We start from the raw sequence: 19,184 nt of genomic DNA on the forward strand, positions 1-19,184 counted from the left end.
TCAGGACTTACTCCTGGTTAGTTTTAGGGGGACATTTATAATGCTTGGGTTAGAACCAGGTCAGCCCCTTCCAAGGAAGGCACTTTACCTGCTATTCTATCACCGCAGTCTGGTCATATTAACATTTTAATGCCGAGTAACCTTGATAGGATGTTTGCATATTGGTATTTCAATAAAAATATACAGGCCATAGAAATCAAATTTAGAGCAATAAATTTAGGCATTTGATCATTGTATGCTTTGGCGTAATAGTTGGATTTTGAGGCCACACCCAGCTATCCTCAGGGCTGACTCCTGGCTTAATGCTCAGAGATCCCTCCTGGAGAAGCTTGTGGGCCCACTTTGGTGTCAGGGACTGAACAAGAGTTGTGCCTGTACAGTGCAATCCAATTTCCTTTACTCCTGTCTTTACGATCACTATCATACACATCATCCTGTATATGGTTTTTAAATCCACTGAAGTTTATCACTGACATAAAAAAGTATAAAAATAATTTTTGCAGTGTTTAGGAAAAGCATAGAGAAAGGTAACTTTTAAAAGCAATGACTCCAAAGTTAGAAATCACATTACATGACCTTACAGTTATCTAGTTTATGTTAAAGTTTTACTTGTCTGGATTCTATCTTAGAGGAATGTGCTTATTTTTCAAAGTGAGTCATACTCTGTGAAAAATATTTTCCTTCCAGACATAACTCTTCATTGAGTCATAACTCACACAGTGAACATGGTACAATAATGTTGAAAAGATTCCATATGACAGAATATACAAAAAAAAGCTTTCTCCAAATCTTCTTCAGATTTTACCACATCTGAGGTTTAACTTGTTGAGTTAATGTCATAAAGATTAAGAAAAAAAGGCCATCAGCCATAGTCAGTAGTTTTCAAACAATGTTCTAGAGGTATTTTATTCTTCCATTTTCTTCTCATTCCTTTAAAGATTGCTTAAAAGTATATTTACTCATAAATTCTAAATACTTTCTCAAAAATTAACAGAATTTTAAAATTCTATATTACATAATTCCTATACACATAAAATTCCGTGTTCTTTAATAAAAATTATATCAAGGGATTCGTATTTTTAACTAAATTATTAGTGATATGGAAGCAGTGATATGCTTCATAGCAATTTTGGAAATGAGACATTTCATAATTAAAAACTTGAGAGAAAAATAAAATGAATTCTGTCTATACTTCACCTAGAAACAGATGCTTAGAGGGGACCTTAGTGCAGATTTCTTGAAAAGTCCCTTGGGATACAGAAAGACCAGTTTGGATAGAAGGAGAATCTGGCCCTTATGCAGTGACACTGAGGTTTTTTTTTAAATTTTTTAATATTTTTTAATTTTTATTAGTAAGACACCATGAGGTACAGTTGTAGACTTACAAATTTTTGTGCTTGGGTTTCAATTATACAATGATGAAATACCCATCCCTCCAACAGTGCCCATTTCCCAACACCACGGATTCCAGTATCCCTCTCACCCCCCATCCCCCCCATCCCCCCCATCCCACACTGCCTCTGTGGCAGGGCATTCCCTTTGGTTCCCTCTCTCCTATTGGGTGTTGTGGTTTGCAAAAGAGGTAATGGGTGGCAATCATTTGGTCTATAGTCTACTTTCAGCATGCTCCTCCAATCCTGGGAGGATCCTCCCAACACCCTTTATTTGGTGCTCCCTTCTCTATCTGAGCTCCCTTTTCCCCTACCATATGTGGCTGACCTCCAAGCCATGGAGTAAAATTCCTGGTACTAATCTCGGCCATTCTTGGGACACTGAGGTTTGAGGAAACTTTTCCTGAAGCTCTGGAACTGAGAAAATTTTGTAGAATTATGGTTCATGTAAGAGGAATGATTCTGTAGATCTCTGACTTAGAATCTCCTTGTCTATGGAATGAGTTTGAAAGGGGTCAGGACTTACCTACATTAAGCCCCATCAATGACTGAGCACTTCTTAACAAGGGATATGGTGGTCAACTCTCACTCACATATATTCTCATTGGATGAAGTACTAGTGATTTATTTTTGAGGAAAGCATATAAGTGAAGCATCATATTACTATAAGCTACTACTGGATTTTCAGAATTTTGCTAAACACTTGAGGTAAATAGAACATGCTACTGTTACACTTTAGAAATAAAGAGAAAAGTTAGACATAACAAATGGTCCCAAAACTTTCAGGGTAACTAATAATTTGTGTTGAGTTAACAACAAGGAATATAGGTAGCATATTATAAAAGAATTGGTATGTGGTGATTATATTGTCAGACCAGTCTTAATGAAGATAAAACATGAGTTGTGCAAAAGAGAAGGAATATTATTTGGGCAAATGGAAAAAAAGAAAACCACTTTAGATTAAGAAACCAAGAATGGAGAACAAAGAAGCAGGAGTGTTTATCCCATGTTTGTGGAACTTTGAAAAATTCAGACTACCTTAAAACATTCTTGTTATTGTTGTTGTTTTTGTTGTTGTTGTTGTTGTTGTTGTTGTTGTATTGGACGGGGGAGCGGGGTGATCTCCAAGCATTAGTAATGGAACCTAAGGATTACTCCCAGAGAGTCTCAACCACCTGGGTGTGCAAAGCATTTGAATACTAGGACCTGAGAATTAGTGCTGCTGCTCAAACTCCAAGTGATGCTGGGAAGTGGGACATGTGCTGCTGGAGACTGAACTAGAAACCCTTGTACTATCTCCTCAGAATCTTAAATCTATTCTTTTTTAAAGTAAGCAACATTGTTAAGTAATTATTAAATACAAATTTCAAAATACAGTGAGCAAGGAGCTTTAATAAGAATGAGGTCAAAATTTAACAAATAAAATATTGCAAAACTTGATGTAGCAAGATGTATTAATGAGATACAAGGTATTGGAAAATCACAAGGAAGAAAAATTCACATCCTCCTCGATGTCATTGAGAACAGTTAGATGGGGAGCATAATAAGTAAAGGTAAAGGTCCTCCTGTTGATCATCGATTTGCTCGAGCGGGCCCAGTAACGTCTCCATTGGAGATTTTGTTGTTACTGTGTTTGGCATTATCGAATACATCACGGGTAGCTTGCCAGGCTCTGCCGTGCGGGCGAGATACTCTCGGTAGCTTGCCAGGCTCTCCGAGAGGGGCGGAGGAATCAAACTCGGGTCGGCCATGTTGACTGCATGCAAGGCAAACACCTTTAAGAACTAAAATATTTTTATGGATAGAGAAAATGCTGTAAGGAAAGAGATGTAGAGTTGTAAGGTATATATGGCATTTTTAATTATTCCAGTTTTGTATGGAGCATTATTACAATTTTATATAGACAAGGTTAGAGTTTGGAGCTGAGAAGTTAGATTGTCGAGATAATTCATTTTTATTTAACCTGCTTTTCAATGGAGAATTACATAATAATTTGAACTAGAAAACTCTTGCTAAGGAAAGTACAAGCTGAAAAAATGTGGAGAGACTGGACTGAATTTACAGGTAATGTCAGAGATAATTATTTCAGAAGACTTTAGGAATAACTCATTTTTGAGAAGAGAACTAGACTAAGAATCTTAACCAGGAATTGGCCCCTTTCTCCCCAGGAGAGAGTAACGATATTCAAAGTGTCCACATCTTTGCTGGGAAAACTGGGTTAAGAGGGGGGAAACAGGGACAGCAAAAGGAGGACATCAACTGTCCGGCAACAGACATTCTTGTTTAAAAAGGAAGGTCTAAGTGGAAAGTTACACAACTCTAGTCTTACTCATAGCTCTCTACGTGGCAGTTGAATAAGACAGTGTTGCATTTGGAAGGGTGGTTGAACATGATAAAATGTGTGGCTGATTGAGAATACTAGGTCAAGGGCAGCTCAGTATATTTGGAAATCATTCTTTTACAGATGGTCGATGAAATCATCTGGCTCCAGAATGAAATCATTAGGGATGAAAACTTCCAAATGAAAGGGGAAAAGGACAACATATGTGTGTGTGGTGGGGAGAGGATGTAGAGAAAGCATCTAGAGTCTGATTTGGCATCCTTTCAGTGGTTTAAGAAAGGGAGGATTTAATTTTGAGGACCAAGGTTGTGATTAATTCAAGAGTTATGAGAACACAGGAAACTGAACAGAAGAAGGTATCATTAGGACTATTGATTAAATGATGTGGGTCTGATTTTCAAATTTCATCTTCAATTGAAACCACCTGGAGACTGTCGACAGCAGAGTCAGCAAGAATACAGATTTGAGGGCGTGGAGGCAAGCATTGCCTGCGAGAGTCCAGGGAGCACAGTATTAGGCAAGAAAAAAGTCAGATGTTTCAGGAAGGGATTTGGACTGCAGAATCTTTCTGAATCTTTGAGGCTTACATTTTGACTGCAGATGTCTTCAATTTGCTTTGCATTTTTCTCATTAAAGTTTTAACAATTGCAATCATTTTGATCTCCAGCTGTCTTTTATTACAAGATCTAGGTCCAACAGCATTGAGTTAGAAAAAGTTGTTCTCAATTATATTGTACTCTTATCTTCCCCCAGTTATTACCACTTAAGTTCGCATTGTCTATTATATACATATATATACATATTATCTGCAGACCAATTTCTCATGAAATTGATGGTATTTAACCTTATTGATTTATATCTATCTTATTTTTTTGGTCTGCAAACCTTACATCATGATGAATCATATTATCTGATAAAAATAAGTTGAGTCTTTGGAACCACATTTTCTAAAATTTTAATTATCTCATGATAATGCATTATTATGAATTAGAAACCATTTGAGATTCTTACTGAAGGCAAAAAGTAAGTGTATCAGGAATTACAAGTAATATTATTCTAAATTACCACAATTTAATCTCGAGGTCATTCCAATGATCACATTCTCAATTGGTACCTTTACCTAGATTGATTTTCAACCAAATTTTTTTTCTTTCTTTATATTACTTCAATTAGTTTCATTAAATTTAGTTATAGACTTGTAAGATGAGAGGGGAAAGCCTCATCATTGCATCAGAGGTGACTTTTAGCTCGTTACCAAAGTTTATGGCTTCCTTTAAAAATCTATGTTGAGATTTCTAAGAGGTATCTGCAAATTCGTCTCTTGCTCCATCCTCAGTGGCATTTATTTTTCATCGCCTGTTTCTTTTTCTCCAACACAGTTCCAACTAATCACTGTTCTCTATCTCATTCACTTTAAAATTTCCTGAAGTTTGAAACATGCCAAGGTTATGTTTCTAATATACAAATCCCATAAATTTCCCTTGTGTAAAATGCTTCAATATTTTTCAGGGAAAGTTTTATTGATGTTTCAGGTGCTTAAGTCTTTGTATTATTGGCTTCCAAGAAATTTTTCAATATCATTGATCCATCCAAATAATGCGTAAAATATTCTCCAATGTTTATGATAATCACAAACACCCCCTCACATATTTCAAAGGTTCCTCTAGAAGGATTTGATTATACTCCTGATAATTGAACACAATTTTGATAAAAGATTCTTTTAAAATATTTATTTATCTCTATCTTTAAATATAAGTTTTATATGATACTACTTCTTTATTCCTTATCCAATTTTTATGTGTAAACTGCAATATCAGTCTACTAGGGGTTTCCCAAATAAGTCATATATTTTGCAAATTCCATATTACTGTTTGTGCCTGGTATGACTCTCTTATTATTCAAGGCATTGTTCTTTAATCCCTCAAAACTCATTAAGAAAAACATATTTCAGAAAGTCTTTCTTGCTTTTCCACTTTTCCAATTCCCAGAATAATTCCTTCCTTCCTTCCATCCTTCCTTCCTTCCTTCCTTCCTTCCTTCCTTCCTTCCTTCCTTCCTTCCTTCCTTCCTCCCTCCCCTTTCTGCCCTCCCTTTCCTTCCTTTCCTTCCTTCTTTTTTTGGTTATTAGGTCAAACCCATTGATGCTTATGGGTTACTTCTGACTTTGCACCCAGGAATTATTCATGGAGGTGCTCAGAGGACCATATGAGATGCTGGAGACAAAACCCTAGTAGGACACTTACAAGGCAAAAACCCTACCTGCTGTGCTACTGCTTTGGCCCCACCTAGTCTAGTTTAAAAGCCTAGGTCCTCTGGTTCCACTGGGTGTACTTTATTAATGTGTTATCGCCACTGTATATTCAATTCAGTCTGTATGAAATTCTGCTTTATTCAGTAAATTGTCAAAACAGCATACATTGACTTCAGTAATAACTACTGGATAATCATCTTATATTCTAAAATAAAATTATTAATGCCATTACCCAAAACACATGCATAAATTATTCTTTCACCATTTTCTGAAAATTTTAAGTTCTATTCTGTTACATATCTACATTTGTCTCTTTTACGAAAGATATTTAAGTTACAGGTCATCAGGTAAAATTAATGGTACTGGAAGACATTCCCATGTATCCTATTTTTTCTCCTACTACAGCTCACTTCTGGTCTCACATCACCTTACATTTACAGAAATTCTGTATAAGCCAATCTGAGGAGATGATGGATTATACTGCCGACATGTAGTGGGAGAAACAGATAAGTACATGTAAATGTTTTCTACATTTTTTCTAACATTTTTTTCTCCAAAACTCATTAGACCTACCATGTTTTTTTTTTTAGAAAAAAAAAATTATCAGTGTCCCTATGCCCCAGATTTCTGCCTTCTTTAAGTAAACCAACAAAAGGCTCTCCTAACACATGGGAGAAAACTTCACTCCCTTAGAAGATGCAGTGGGTGGAATAGAATGGATGGGCGGGAAGGTATGGCCACTTTGGAAAACACTAAACACAATCAGGCATTTTATTTTATTATTTTTAAAATTCTGATAGAATGTAATCATTGTTTGTGCTTCAATGTTTAACTTCTCTGCATCTAAATATCATCCGCATGTTGATAGATGTTTATATTATAGGCTTGGGACATTATCAGCACAGAATTTCCTGTATATTAGATTTTTATTACTAATTTCTAAGAACTTTTGCTTTGCTTTGCTTTGTTTTCATGATACACCCAGTAATGCTCAGAAGTTCATCCTACCTCTGCATTCAGTAATCACTCTTGGTAGTATTGGGGGATCATATGGTATATTGGGTATCTAGTACAAGTTGGCCGCATGTACATGTCGTAACTTTTGTACCATCTCTCTAGCCCCAGTTCTAAGGACATTTTTGCAAATCAAGTATTAAGGAATTTCTGTAATATTTGTTGTTTTCTAGTTTGAACATGTTTTTAAGAACACCTAAGCAGTTTATTTAAAATGCAGTTTAATTCTTTCAATATTTCAGGATTTCTGATTTTCTGAAATTTTCATAATTTTAGGAAAAAAATGAACTTGAAATGATCTTTGTTCTCAGTGGGATAGAGACCTTGATTGATATTCACAATCTTTTTGTTATTTTAGCATATTTATAGCCTTGTTTTCTACCAAATATCAGTTTTTTAAAAATAGAAATATTATTTTATTGATTCTTTTCAATTTAAAAAAAATTATAATGTGTCTGATCACAATTTGATAAGATATGTTTATGAGTTTAGGATTTTCTTATAATTGCATGTGCTTCATTTACTATTATATTCATTTATGTTAATTTGGGGATTTTATATATGCCACCTTTCCTAGATCAAACTTTTCCTTCTTAGAGATTTTGAAACACTAGTAATCTAAGTGCCTATAAAACTAAATTTTCATAAGAAATTTGAAATATTTTGAATAGTCTGAAGTAGCCTTTTATTTGCAATGTACCGGAGTTTCAAATAAAAACTTATATTTTTATTATTGAAAATTGTTAGCATCTTTTTTCTTAAGAGAACTTATTTATATGAATTTAAATAAGCTATATTTAAAGAAGCTTTAATTCAAGCAAAATTCATAGGTCTCTTTTTAAGAATATACTTGGCCAAATGGGATTGTAGTTCAATGCCAGGGCTCAATGTGTCAATGAGATGGTCCTGTTAGATCCTGTGATATTGGGTATAACCATCATGGCCACCTCAGTGGTGCTTTGGGGCTCCAGAATATATATTCAGAATATATGTGTGTGTATATATATATATATATATATATATATATATATATATATATATATTCCCGGGTCCTGTTGAGTCCTGGACCTGGAACAGAGATCCTCTGCCTGCTTCCCCCAGTCTCCAGTGACTCAGGGATCATACTCATAAGCCACACCCTCTCATCGGCCACCTCCAGAACTCACAGATGCTCCTCCATGATGGAATTATAAAATGAGGTTCCCCGAACCACACCACTGGACTCTGCACCAAGCTGTGGGGTGGGTGAGAGCCTTCCCCAGCCCAAGGGACTCAGCCCCGGGAGGCGACCTCCACTACCCAACCACCGCCATGTTTCAGGCCACTTTCTGGACTGGCTGCACGACACATTATAAGACACTTTCTACCCATTTTCCACAATTATAACACCATATCTGATGCAGTTCAGATAATAGGTAACAAATCATAGAGAGAAATGTATAAGTATGTGCCTCTCAGAGAGCCTGGAAAGCTACCAAGAGTATCCCGCATGCATGGGCAGAGCCTGGAAAGGTCTCCGTGGCATATTCGATATGCCAAATACAGTAATGACAACAGGTCTTATTTTCCCTAACCCTGAAAGAGCCTCCAATCATTGGGAAAAGATGAGTAAGAAGAACTGCTAAAATCTCAGGGCTGGGAGGACTAGAGATATTACTGGCACCCACTCGAGTAATTCAACAATCAACAGGATGACAGTGACAATGATATATAATTTGTGATATTACCCTGATATTTATAAGGATATAGATAGTAATGATGGATCCCACTGCCTTTGTGAGTAACACTGCAAGGTGATTTTCTATTTTAAGTCTACATTATAAATGATGGGAAAAAGTATTTGTAGCTTTAATCTTTTCAGGGAGGTGGTATGAGAGCCTCAGAAGAGGGTCTCAAGAGTACTAGAGGTCCTGACTGGTTATTCTCTGCCAACCTGCATGATGGTTCAAAGGGAGGGCACATGGATGTGTAGCTACCCAGGCCCTGTGGTACTGAGGATTACCCAAACAATCCAGGCTGTTCTTGGGGTTTTCAAGGCTGTGCCCAGTGATAGTGCGGGCTCTGTTGTCAGGGATCAAACCTGGATGGGTGGCATATATGTAAGACTTTCACCTTAAACCCTGAACTATCTCTCTGGCCCTAACTTTTAAACAAATATCAAAACAAAACAAAACAAACAAAACAAAGAAACAAACAAACATCTACTTTATATTAGTGGAAATGAAACAGCTCTAATATATATATAAAGGAATTTCACAAAACAAAAACCACTGTCATGCCAAAAAGCGTGCTTTTAATTAGATTCTTTGCAGAGATACATGACTAAAGTTGTGTGCATGATTTGTCCTTTGGGATGGTCCCAGTTGTTTATTCTTAATGAAAAATAAAAATGGAGCAAACAAATGCAATTAAGGGGGGGATTCTTTGAAATACAAAGGGGCCTACATGGTTTGAAAAAACATGTAAGAAACATGCAAGAATTACAAAAGAGTCCAAATACAGTATGACAGATGAACAGTTAAAAGGCACTGGAACAAAGCTCCTTCTTTCAGAAATCGGAAGTCTAACAGTTGTTTTCACAAGTGGTATTGATGAAACCATCACTATTTTTTAAAGAATTTTATAGAAGGAATTTTAGCACCATCATTAAAGGAAAAATAACAATACATTTTAGCTCTGCTTATCTCCAGTCTTGGAATAATAACAGAAGCATAGCACCTTTGAGTATCTAAACTATAAACAAAAATAGTAAGTCCATCCCAGCTTCTAGAGATGAGGTAGCTCATACTATGACATGTTGGGTCATTTTTCCTATAATAGTTCAAAGGCCAAATGGTCTAACTCCATTCATCACATTTCATTAGCTCCACAACCATGAGTGTTTTAGTCTTTTTTCTTCTTTATAGACTTCAGGATGATGGGTTTGTACATGTAAAAGATTCTCAACGTAGTCTTGGACATATGTTAATAAAGTTTTATGTGTGAATTAGTCTGCATTCAATGCCTTCTTAACCAGAAAGTGCAAATGTATATTCACGCAAATTCTAACTACCTTGACAGAGTTTAAAAGGAAAAGAATCTTTCACTTTAAATGAGAAAAAAGTCTAAACTTACTTCACTTTGAAAAAATTCAGAAAGTTGAAGTAATTTCAATTTGTATTCCAGAAATTCCACTGAATATATATTATTTTAAAATTTCAATTGGGACAGTGAAAAACTGATTTGTTTTTCAAGATTTTCTTGAGAGTATCTCTTTGCTATGTCAAGGCATATATGTGGGTTTTAAAGATAAGGTTAAATATTTTTATTTTGCTTTTTAATTATTTGGGAATGAAAGATCATAAAAGGGTACTTCTTTCTATTTTTCAAACTTCAGTTAAGCAAAATAAAACATGTATTATTTTGTGCTGTAGTTCTACATACCCCACTCTTTTAAGCTACCTGCCAGGAAGATTTTTTTTTTTCATAAATACTAAGCAACGTTGTCATTAGATAAAAACAAATTGAAGAACATGGAAATTTATTTATTCAAGAAGTTTACTTTTTTCAGGTGGTCATTGTGACTGATCATCTTAAAACTAGATTGCTGTATTGAAAAATATTTTAAATCAATTAAAACTTGAGGACTGTAAGTAAAATAAATATTCTGAAGGATAAGGAGGCCAGGCACTTAAGACCATATGTACAAAGCTGATGTAGGATCAGCCATTACTTCAAGAGTCTCAGGATCTGCTTCAAACAGTCAAAGTTCTAGTGAATGGTGATGCCATTGGTGGTGGGGGAGATGCTTATTGTCGATGTATCTCAGCTTGCTTTACATAAAACAAACTGGGCCGATTTCAATGCCAAATTCCTGGTCTGGGCTGCCAATATCCACAGGGGCAAGATCTATGATGGGCAAGCGTGCCACATTCTGTGTTCTATATTCAAAGATGGTTTTGCCTACATTTCCATTTCGTTTCTAGAATAAAATGGAACATTGGGTTAATAGAATATAAAAATTTTCCAAAAATATTAAACAACAACTTCAAAGACAATTTTACAATATAAAGCAATTATTTTATAGCACTACTTAAAAGCTAGAGGTACTACTATGCCAGGCAGGCATTACTTTAAAGTTTCAGGATGACTGAATGCCCTTTGTTCTTTTTGCAGTTTCCCAGATGGTTAGTAGCAATTATCAAAGATAAAACATTTTTGGTTTTCACAAACAAAATCATAATTAATCATTTAATATTTCCATTCTTTAAAATCTATATATGCAGTAAGGAAATATAAAAATCAGTGAAACATTTAAAGCATCTCAAGTCAATTATATATGTTAGAGCCAAGGATTCATAGACATGAAAATGAGATTAAAGAAATCTGGAGGAAAATCATAATGAGTTCATAGAAGAAACAGATCAGATACCAATTATCCATTTTAATGTTTTTTCTTTTTTGGTGAAGTCGGGGATTCAGGGATCTACCCCTGATACTTGGGAAGACATATGATTCTGGAATCAAACTGGGGTTGTCTGCGTGTCAGACAAAATTTTTCTGGTTTTTTTTTTTTTTTTTGCAAAAATCTTTACTGCTAGCACACATTAAAATTTACCCTACAGAGCCATGAAAAGCAACCTGTTGATGTACTTATAGATAGGCTAAATTGCTGCCATTTCCAGTATCATGATATTATATTTAACAAAAAAAATTGTCTTTCAACAAGGTCAATAGAGATTAAAAAAAATACTTACGGAGCATGTATCTTGAAGAACTATGTATCTGAATCTAACATTTCCCTCTGCCTTAATTTCCAGGTCATTTGACCCTTTGAGGACTATGGCTTTCTTGAGATTCTTAGTTTGGTCATCCATATACCCCACACTGTTTTTACAGATGTAAGTAATGTTTTGTGAAGCTTCTTTTGATAAAAGGCGCAAGAAGGTCATTTGAGTAATGGCAGCACTAGGGGACTGGTGATCTCCGTAAACAAACTAGAAAAATAAAAGCATATGTTACATGAGTAGTAAAGAGTTTCATAAAGCCATGTGCACTAAATACTACTTCCATCTTTCATATAACAAGTATATATATATATATGTGAAATGCATAAGCAACCTAAAATGTTCTATGAATTTATAAAATCCTCTGTAATAACTACCCAAATTGTAATAATAACAATAATAAAATAATAATAATTATACTTATCTCAGATGGCTAAGCATTTAAAAATATTTAAAATTTTATTTAAAAATTCTTAATTACTTGTAAAAAGTCATATATTTAAACATTGCCTTCATATTTGATTGTGTATCTAAAAAGTCTGATTTTATTTTTATGATAATAATTAGAAATTATTGACATAATTTTTTCATTCTAACGATTACATAATTTAATAGATATGATCACAAATTTTCAAATAACTGCTAAAATATTAAAAATAATTTCTTATTTTTCTACACTTTTTTATTCTTTTCCAACTTTGGAACTCAATGCTTTCATTTGAGGTTTTTACATATTATATTAACTAATAGAATTATAAGAATATTAAAAAATAAATTTCCTGATAATTTAATATAGGCCTATTCTAACATATTCTGGGTACAGGCATATGTTCTCAATCATAATTTTACTCTGAAGATGATTTCTGAGGAGACTAAAAGCATAAGTGAAAGTAAAATTTCAAGGAATCAAGTCTCCATGAGTAGATTCTGATAAAATATTCACATTATAATAAGAATTGGCAAAGCTAGATGTTGTCTACTGGACAATGACAAAAACATAAAAGGATAAACAAAAATATAGAATTCATGTCATATAAAAGTAGCTTCAATTTAAATACTACTATGAAGTTTACAAAATGATTTAATCACTAAATATACAATAGCACAGCAGGTAGGGCGTTTGCCTTGCACACAGCCGACCTAGGTTCAATTCCCAGCATCCCATATGGTCCCCCAAGCACTGCCAAGAGTAATTCCTGAGTGCATGAAACAGGTGTAACTCCTGTGCATCTCCTGGTGTGACCCCTTCCCAAAAAAAGCAAAAAGTTTTGGTGAGAAAGTAGACAAAAAAAGATCTGTATACTTTGATATGAATGTATGTTGGTGCAGTCATGAAAACAACATGGAAATTTCTCAAAAAATAATAAAGAAACAAAAATCTAAAGAATTGGCTAGAGAGGTAATTAGTACAGAGAGCAGGACTCTCTCCTTGCATGTCGCCAACCTAGGTTCTGTCCCCAGCATCCTATATGATAGCCTAAGCACCACCAAGAGTAATTCCTGAGTTAGAGCCAGGAATAATCCCTGAGAATCATCAGTTGTGCCCAAAAAACAAGAGATCAAAAATAAACAAAAACTGAAGATAAGACAACTGGATATGATTCACCTATTTATCTTCTGAGTATTTGCCAAAGATTATAAAAATATTGCTTTGAAGTGATAGATACACTATCTCCATTGCAAAATATTTCAATAGTCACCATACAGAAACAACTTAAATGCCCTGCGACAATGAACTAATATAGTTTGTGCATTTTTAGTATAGAGTATATGTGTATATATGTATATATACATATATATATATATATACATGTGCATAGATGCACCATAATACTAGCTGGTTTTAAAAGAAAGGAAGATGAAATGTTGCCTTTGTGACATATAGGTGGACCAAAGGAAATTTTGCTAAGTGAAATAAATCAGAAATAAAAACCCCACTATGTAATAATTACCCTTTCATATTTATTCCACAACTACTGTCACATGCATTAAAGAAACTATTACTTAAAATAACTATCATATGTATGGAAAAGTAATCATTCAAAGCTTTTGCAAATTTAATTTAAAGTAAAAATATTTTGTAATATAGCAATCATAACTATGATAATATATCACTTCAGAAAATATGGTAAACATAGTTATATGCCCTAAGTAAAATATGAAAATAATTAATAACAATAAGCAGATACAACGCATACTTATTTACCTGAGCTCCTCTGTTCATATCAAGACCATACCAAACAGGCTTATTGTCAGGAGACTTAGTTGCCCACCAGGTTTTACGTGGTACACTTGAAGGGTTTGCTGAAATACATGTTTCTCCTGTTTCCATGTTGCAGAAAACTTTTATTGCATCTTCAACAGAACCCTGGTTTGGATCTATCCAGTATTCACCTATTTTCAAAAATAAAAATATTTGCTAAATAGTGATCAATTCACAGATGATGATATCTCCCAAAAGTTAACAGGTTTAAAAATATGAATTCATTGAGCCTTTTATTATTACTCTTCTATAGGGCTGGAGACATTCAAAGTGACCAAGAATGCACCTTAAATGTATGAGGCTCTAGGTTTCATTCACCTCCAACTATCACTAGTTCCCTACAACAAATAACCACAAAAATCAAACAAGGAATTTTTAAGAGAGTATCTCATAAGACAAACAGAACGAAGCTATTAATTATGCTCTTGTAGCTTTTAGAAAAGCTCCAGATTTTGTCAAGTACATGTACTTAAAACCCAAAACATTCATGTGAAGAAAATGTTATTTTGCCCATTTTATAGAAGAGAAAATTATACCCTGAAGAGATAATCTACAGAGATCATATGGTTTTGCCAAAATGAGTGTGTTCCTATTAATATCACTGTCCCGGTCCTCCCGTTGCTCATCAATTTGCTCAAGCAGGCCCAGTAACATCTCCATTGTGAGACTTGTTGTTACTGTGTTTGGCATATTGAATACACCACCAGTAGCTTGCCAGGCTTTGCCGCGCGGCGAGATACTTTCGGTAGCTTGCTGGGCTCTCCGAGAGCGGAGGAGGAATAGAACCTGGCTCGGCCCAGCCAGCTGCATGCAAGGCAAATGCGTACTCGCTGTGCTATCGCTCCAGCCCATAGGAAATATTAATATTCAATAAATAATCCAAGTACTAATCCAAGTTAGTACTTGGATTATTTATTGAATATTAATATTTCCTATGGGCTGGAGCGATAGCACAGTGGTAGGGCATTCACCTTACATGCGGCCAACATGGCCGACCCGAATTCAATTCCTCCGCCCCTCTTGGAGAGCCCGGCAAGCTACCGAGAGTATTCGATATGCCAAACACAGTAACAACAAAGTCTCCAATGGAGACGTTATTGGGCCTGCTCGAGCAAATCAACGATCAACGGGAGGGCATTTACCTTTTTACCTTACCTTAATAAATAATAGGGTTGTTTCCATTGTATCATAAGTTCAAATTTTATCTCCATGCAGATTTCAATAAAAAAGATATAATTAAAATTTGGGATAAGTTCTTACTCTCAGTTTTGTCCTTTTATTATATTACCATACTAAGATATTAGGACATTTAAAAAAAATAGCTTATAGATTTCCTGAAGAATTACAGTTAATACTGGTGGCTTTCTTGTTCAGTATACAAAATAGAAATCTTTTGTTCTGTCAGAGAGCTCAAAATGTAAGAACCACAACAAGCTCTATGTTCTGCGTTTCTTTTTCCTCTTGGGTGCAGTGAACTCTGTTTCACTAAAATTTTCATTCTCTTTCTCTTCTGTAATGCTGTAGTGATAATACAGTGGGTAGGGCATTTGCCTTGCACGCAGCCGACCCGAGTTTGATTCCCAGCATCCCATACGGTCCCCTGAGCACTGCCAGGAGTAATTCCTGAGTGCAAAGCCAGGAGTAACACTTATGCATCGCCAGGTGTGACCCAAAAAGAAAAAAAAATCCTCATTAGAGTAGGCACAAAGAATTATGTCCCATTAATACATAAAGCTAAAATTTTAAAAAGAAGCTACCGAGAATGCTCCCGGTCCCGAAGAGAGCTGAGATCACCGGGAAGTCCCAGATGAGGTCTGTGCCACATCCCACCTCCTCCAGAGGGAACCTCGGTGACCATAAGCCTCTACAAGCATAGCTAGCTTATGCAGGAACCAGGACTCTCACTGCAAACTGAGCGGCCGCATAAGCGGCCGCGTGACATCTTTTTATATATGAAGTGGTCAATGGAAAGTAAATTCTCCAACGTTTTTCCCTGAAAACCAGGCTTAACTCTTTTACAAACCACAACACCGAATAGGAAAGAGAGAACAAAAGGAAATGCCCTGCCACAGAGGCAGGGTGGGATGGGGATAGAATGGAGGGTGGGAGGGTTACTGGGATCCATGGTGGTGGGAAATGGTTACTGGTGGAGGGATGGGTATTCAAAATAAATAAATTCAATTTAAAAAAATTTAAAAAGAAAAATTAGAGCCCAGAGCTATAATACCATGGACAGGATTTGCCTTGCATGCAGCCAAGTGGGGTTTGATCCCCAGTAACAGTCCCTTCAGGAGTGATCCTGAGTGCAGAACCTGGAATAAGCCCTGAGCCCAGATTCCAATAAAAGAATTTAGAATTTCCAATAATATAATCTATTATTTTCTACATTTATTTATCCACAGGAATTACCTTAAGATTTCTCAATTAAAAGGAAAATACCACCATGAGCTGGGTCATTAATAGAATATGTACTTCTTTATAGTGTTTATCATCTGTCTGTCTAAATTTCATATTATTCACTGTCCCATCACTGAACCATAAACTCTCTGGCATATTTACCATTTTACTTCATCTCAACAGTAGTAGAGATCAGCAACATACTCAATAATGCAACTGAGAATAATACAACCATCGGCAATAGATGTTGCTTCAATGTGCTTCAATATACTTACCACTTTGTTTTGTTGAATGGCACAGCTTTAAGTCGTCACATGTCCTGGCTGGGTTCTTTTTAGAGCCATCAGGGCTGCGCATTGTTTCAATCTGACTGCTGAGTGACTTCAGGGTAGCATGGACTCCAGGGTCAGTTTTGTTCTTATCATCAGGAAATGCCTGATCTTCAGTAAATTCTGGAAGTGGGTCTGACAAGCTATCATCATAATGTCCCATGATGTCCCCAAGAGCAGCTGTAAGGTGACCAGGTGGCCCTGGTGGACCAGGTGGACCAGGCTCCCCAGGAGGACCCTGATTTAAAAAAATGAAGAGGCAGATAACATATTTTTTAGTGCTTCTATGGGACAAAAATGTATTGATGGAACTTGTTGCATAAGTAGTTACAGTGAAACATCCTGTCTTGAAAGTACTAAGAACTCTGACTCATGCATTAGCTCACCAGATGTTTTGTCTTCTCAACCTATTCCAAAGTTGAGACATAATACATGTCTACTTTTGCAAGTGTGCTTATCTTAGACAATAAAGATCACAGCACAAAGTATTTGCTCTGATATTTACTTGGGAAATTAATATATTTTGCTAACAATGACAGATATGGACAGTATCTTCAGGTTATGTATGGTAAGATACAACTAAAATGTTTTCAAAGGATTCGCTGACTTATATTGAATGGGATTGATTATATAGAGGATTTGTGGGTTATCGTTTATAAACCTACACTAATACTAAGGAAATAACCACAAGGAACCACAGGGAAATTTCTTCTCTATTTCAAAATATATTCTTTAGTGTTTAGATCAAAATTCTCTCTAGTGAAAAAATGTTTATAAGTATCTTTTGCATTTTTATTAAGAGGTCTCTTAATCTCATTGCCATACAAGAACTATTAGTGTTAAGAAGATGGGCATAAAAATGTTGCAGAGGCTACAAGTGAATCCTCCCTAGTAAGAGTCCTTCTCCATTTTTCTAAGGAAGAACTCAACAACTTGAATCAATTTGAGAGATAAGTAGCCCAGATTTCATGTGGTGCACAGTCCTTGAATTAAGAAAACTGCAATTTAAATATCAATAGTCACATGTTATGTGACTCTAAAGAAGATGTTTTAACTTCCATTGCCAACATCTCCTCATTTAAAAAGGCTATTCAACTTGTTTATTTTATTTTTTTACTAAGGTCACATAAATATCTCAATAATTCTTTAAGCTAATATTATGGGAAGAGAGTTTAGTTTTCTAAAAAGCAGCAATGAACTATGGAAAAAGTCAACCAAGGGCAACCTAAGTCAAAAGTATTTCAATTCAATAGCTGTTTCCATTCACAGAGAAATAAATGTGATTATTTATTTTTATCAATAAATTAAAAGACTATCTAATCTATAACTAAATAATAAATACTGGTTAAATGCACTGTCAAAAAATGACAGAGATAAAATAAAGAGGGAAAGATGGGACCAAAGAAAAATAAACACCAGAAAGGAAAGCATAAATGCACACATAGGGCATTTATATATATGAAGACTTCCAAATTCCTGAGAAGCAAGACTCTAATTTCATTTATTTACAACTTTATATAATTCTGAAGCATATATTAGATTTTTATGAAAAGTCTTAATTAAAGTCTATCCCAAATGTAATTTTCAATAGAGAAAAATTTTCATTTTATACACTTCACCTACCACCATTTTAATAAATGAATACATCCATCAAGTGTCACAGACATTTTTAATAAGTTTTCATCTAATGTAAAGCTACATAATTTTAACTATATATACAATTTTGGTTGCTGTTTACTCCAATTAGTATCACATACCACATGAAGAAAAAGCTGAAGTAGTTTAGAGTCAAAAAGCTATTTACTCTGAATTGCCTCTATTAAAATATTCCCAAAAGTTACAGATAAAGTCAAGTTCTGGCATAACCTTTAAGTATGTCCTAAATTTCTATCCATCAGGCTAGACAGACATTCCTGGCAGAATCCAGGTTATGGGAATCAAGAGCATCCTTAAATACAAACTCCTGTAACTTTACCTCAGGACCTGCTTCTCCAACACTGCCCCGCACACCAGGAGGTCCAATAGGCCCAAGTGGCCCAGGGTTTCCTTCTTTACCAGAAGGACCAACTGGTCCTGGAGGACCCTGCAAAAAACAAACAGTCCATCAGATTTCATGTACAAACAAGAATAAGCTTTTCTCTAATCAAAGAACTGCTTTTCTTATAGAATGTCGCACAATTCCTCAATTCATTTTCCTTTTGAGTACTGACTGCATCATAAACACATATGCTCTGTCAAGCGTAGGCACTTGATGTAAACCAGTATTCAAAGATTTGATAGAGTAGTCATATAGTTTTATTAGTAGAAGCTGTTTCATCAAATCTCTTGTAAATTTAATTAGAAATTCCATTGAATAGGAGTAAATGAGAGAAACTGGGGAGTTTGATAGAAGTGAAATTTATATATTTAGATCCCAGAACCTAATATTCTAG

General features: G+C 35.1%; 1 protein-coding gene across 1 annotated transcript in view; it reads right to left on the reverse strand.

The window, feature by feature from the left end:
• Positions 1–9,288: 9,288 nt before the first annotated feature.
• Positions 9,289–19,184, reverse strand: part of COL5A2 (collagen type V alpha 2 chain) — a 145,324-nt gene continuing 135,428 nt past the window's right edge. The window contains exons 51-55 of the mRNA XM_056111963.1: positions 18,728–18,835; positions 16,699–16,990; positions 13,970–14,157; positions 11,734–11,973; positions 9,289–10,958 (exon numbers count right to left, since the gene is read on the reverse strand). Of these exons, the coding sequence (XP_055967938.1) occupies positions 10,812–10,958; positions 11,734–11,973; positions 13,970–14,157; positions 16,699–16,990; positions 18,728–18,835 (975 nt within the window). The 3' untranslated portion in view covers positions 9,289–10,811. The remainder of the gene's footprint in view (positions 10,959–11,733; positions 11,974–13,969; positions 14,158–16,698; positions 16,991–18,727; positions 18,836–19,184) is intronic.

This window comes from Sorex fumeus, unplaced genomic scaffold (genome assembly GCF_029834395.1).
Source record: "Sorex fumeus unplaced genomic scaffold, SorFum_2.1 ptg000014l, whole genome shotgun sequence".
In the NCBI taxonomy this organism is placed as follows: Eukaryota; Metazoa; Chordata; class Mammalia; order Eulipotyphla; family Soricidae; genus Sorex; species Sorex fumeus.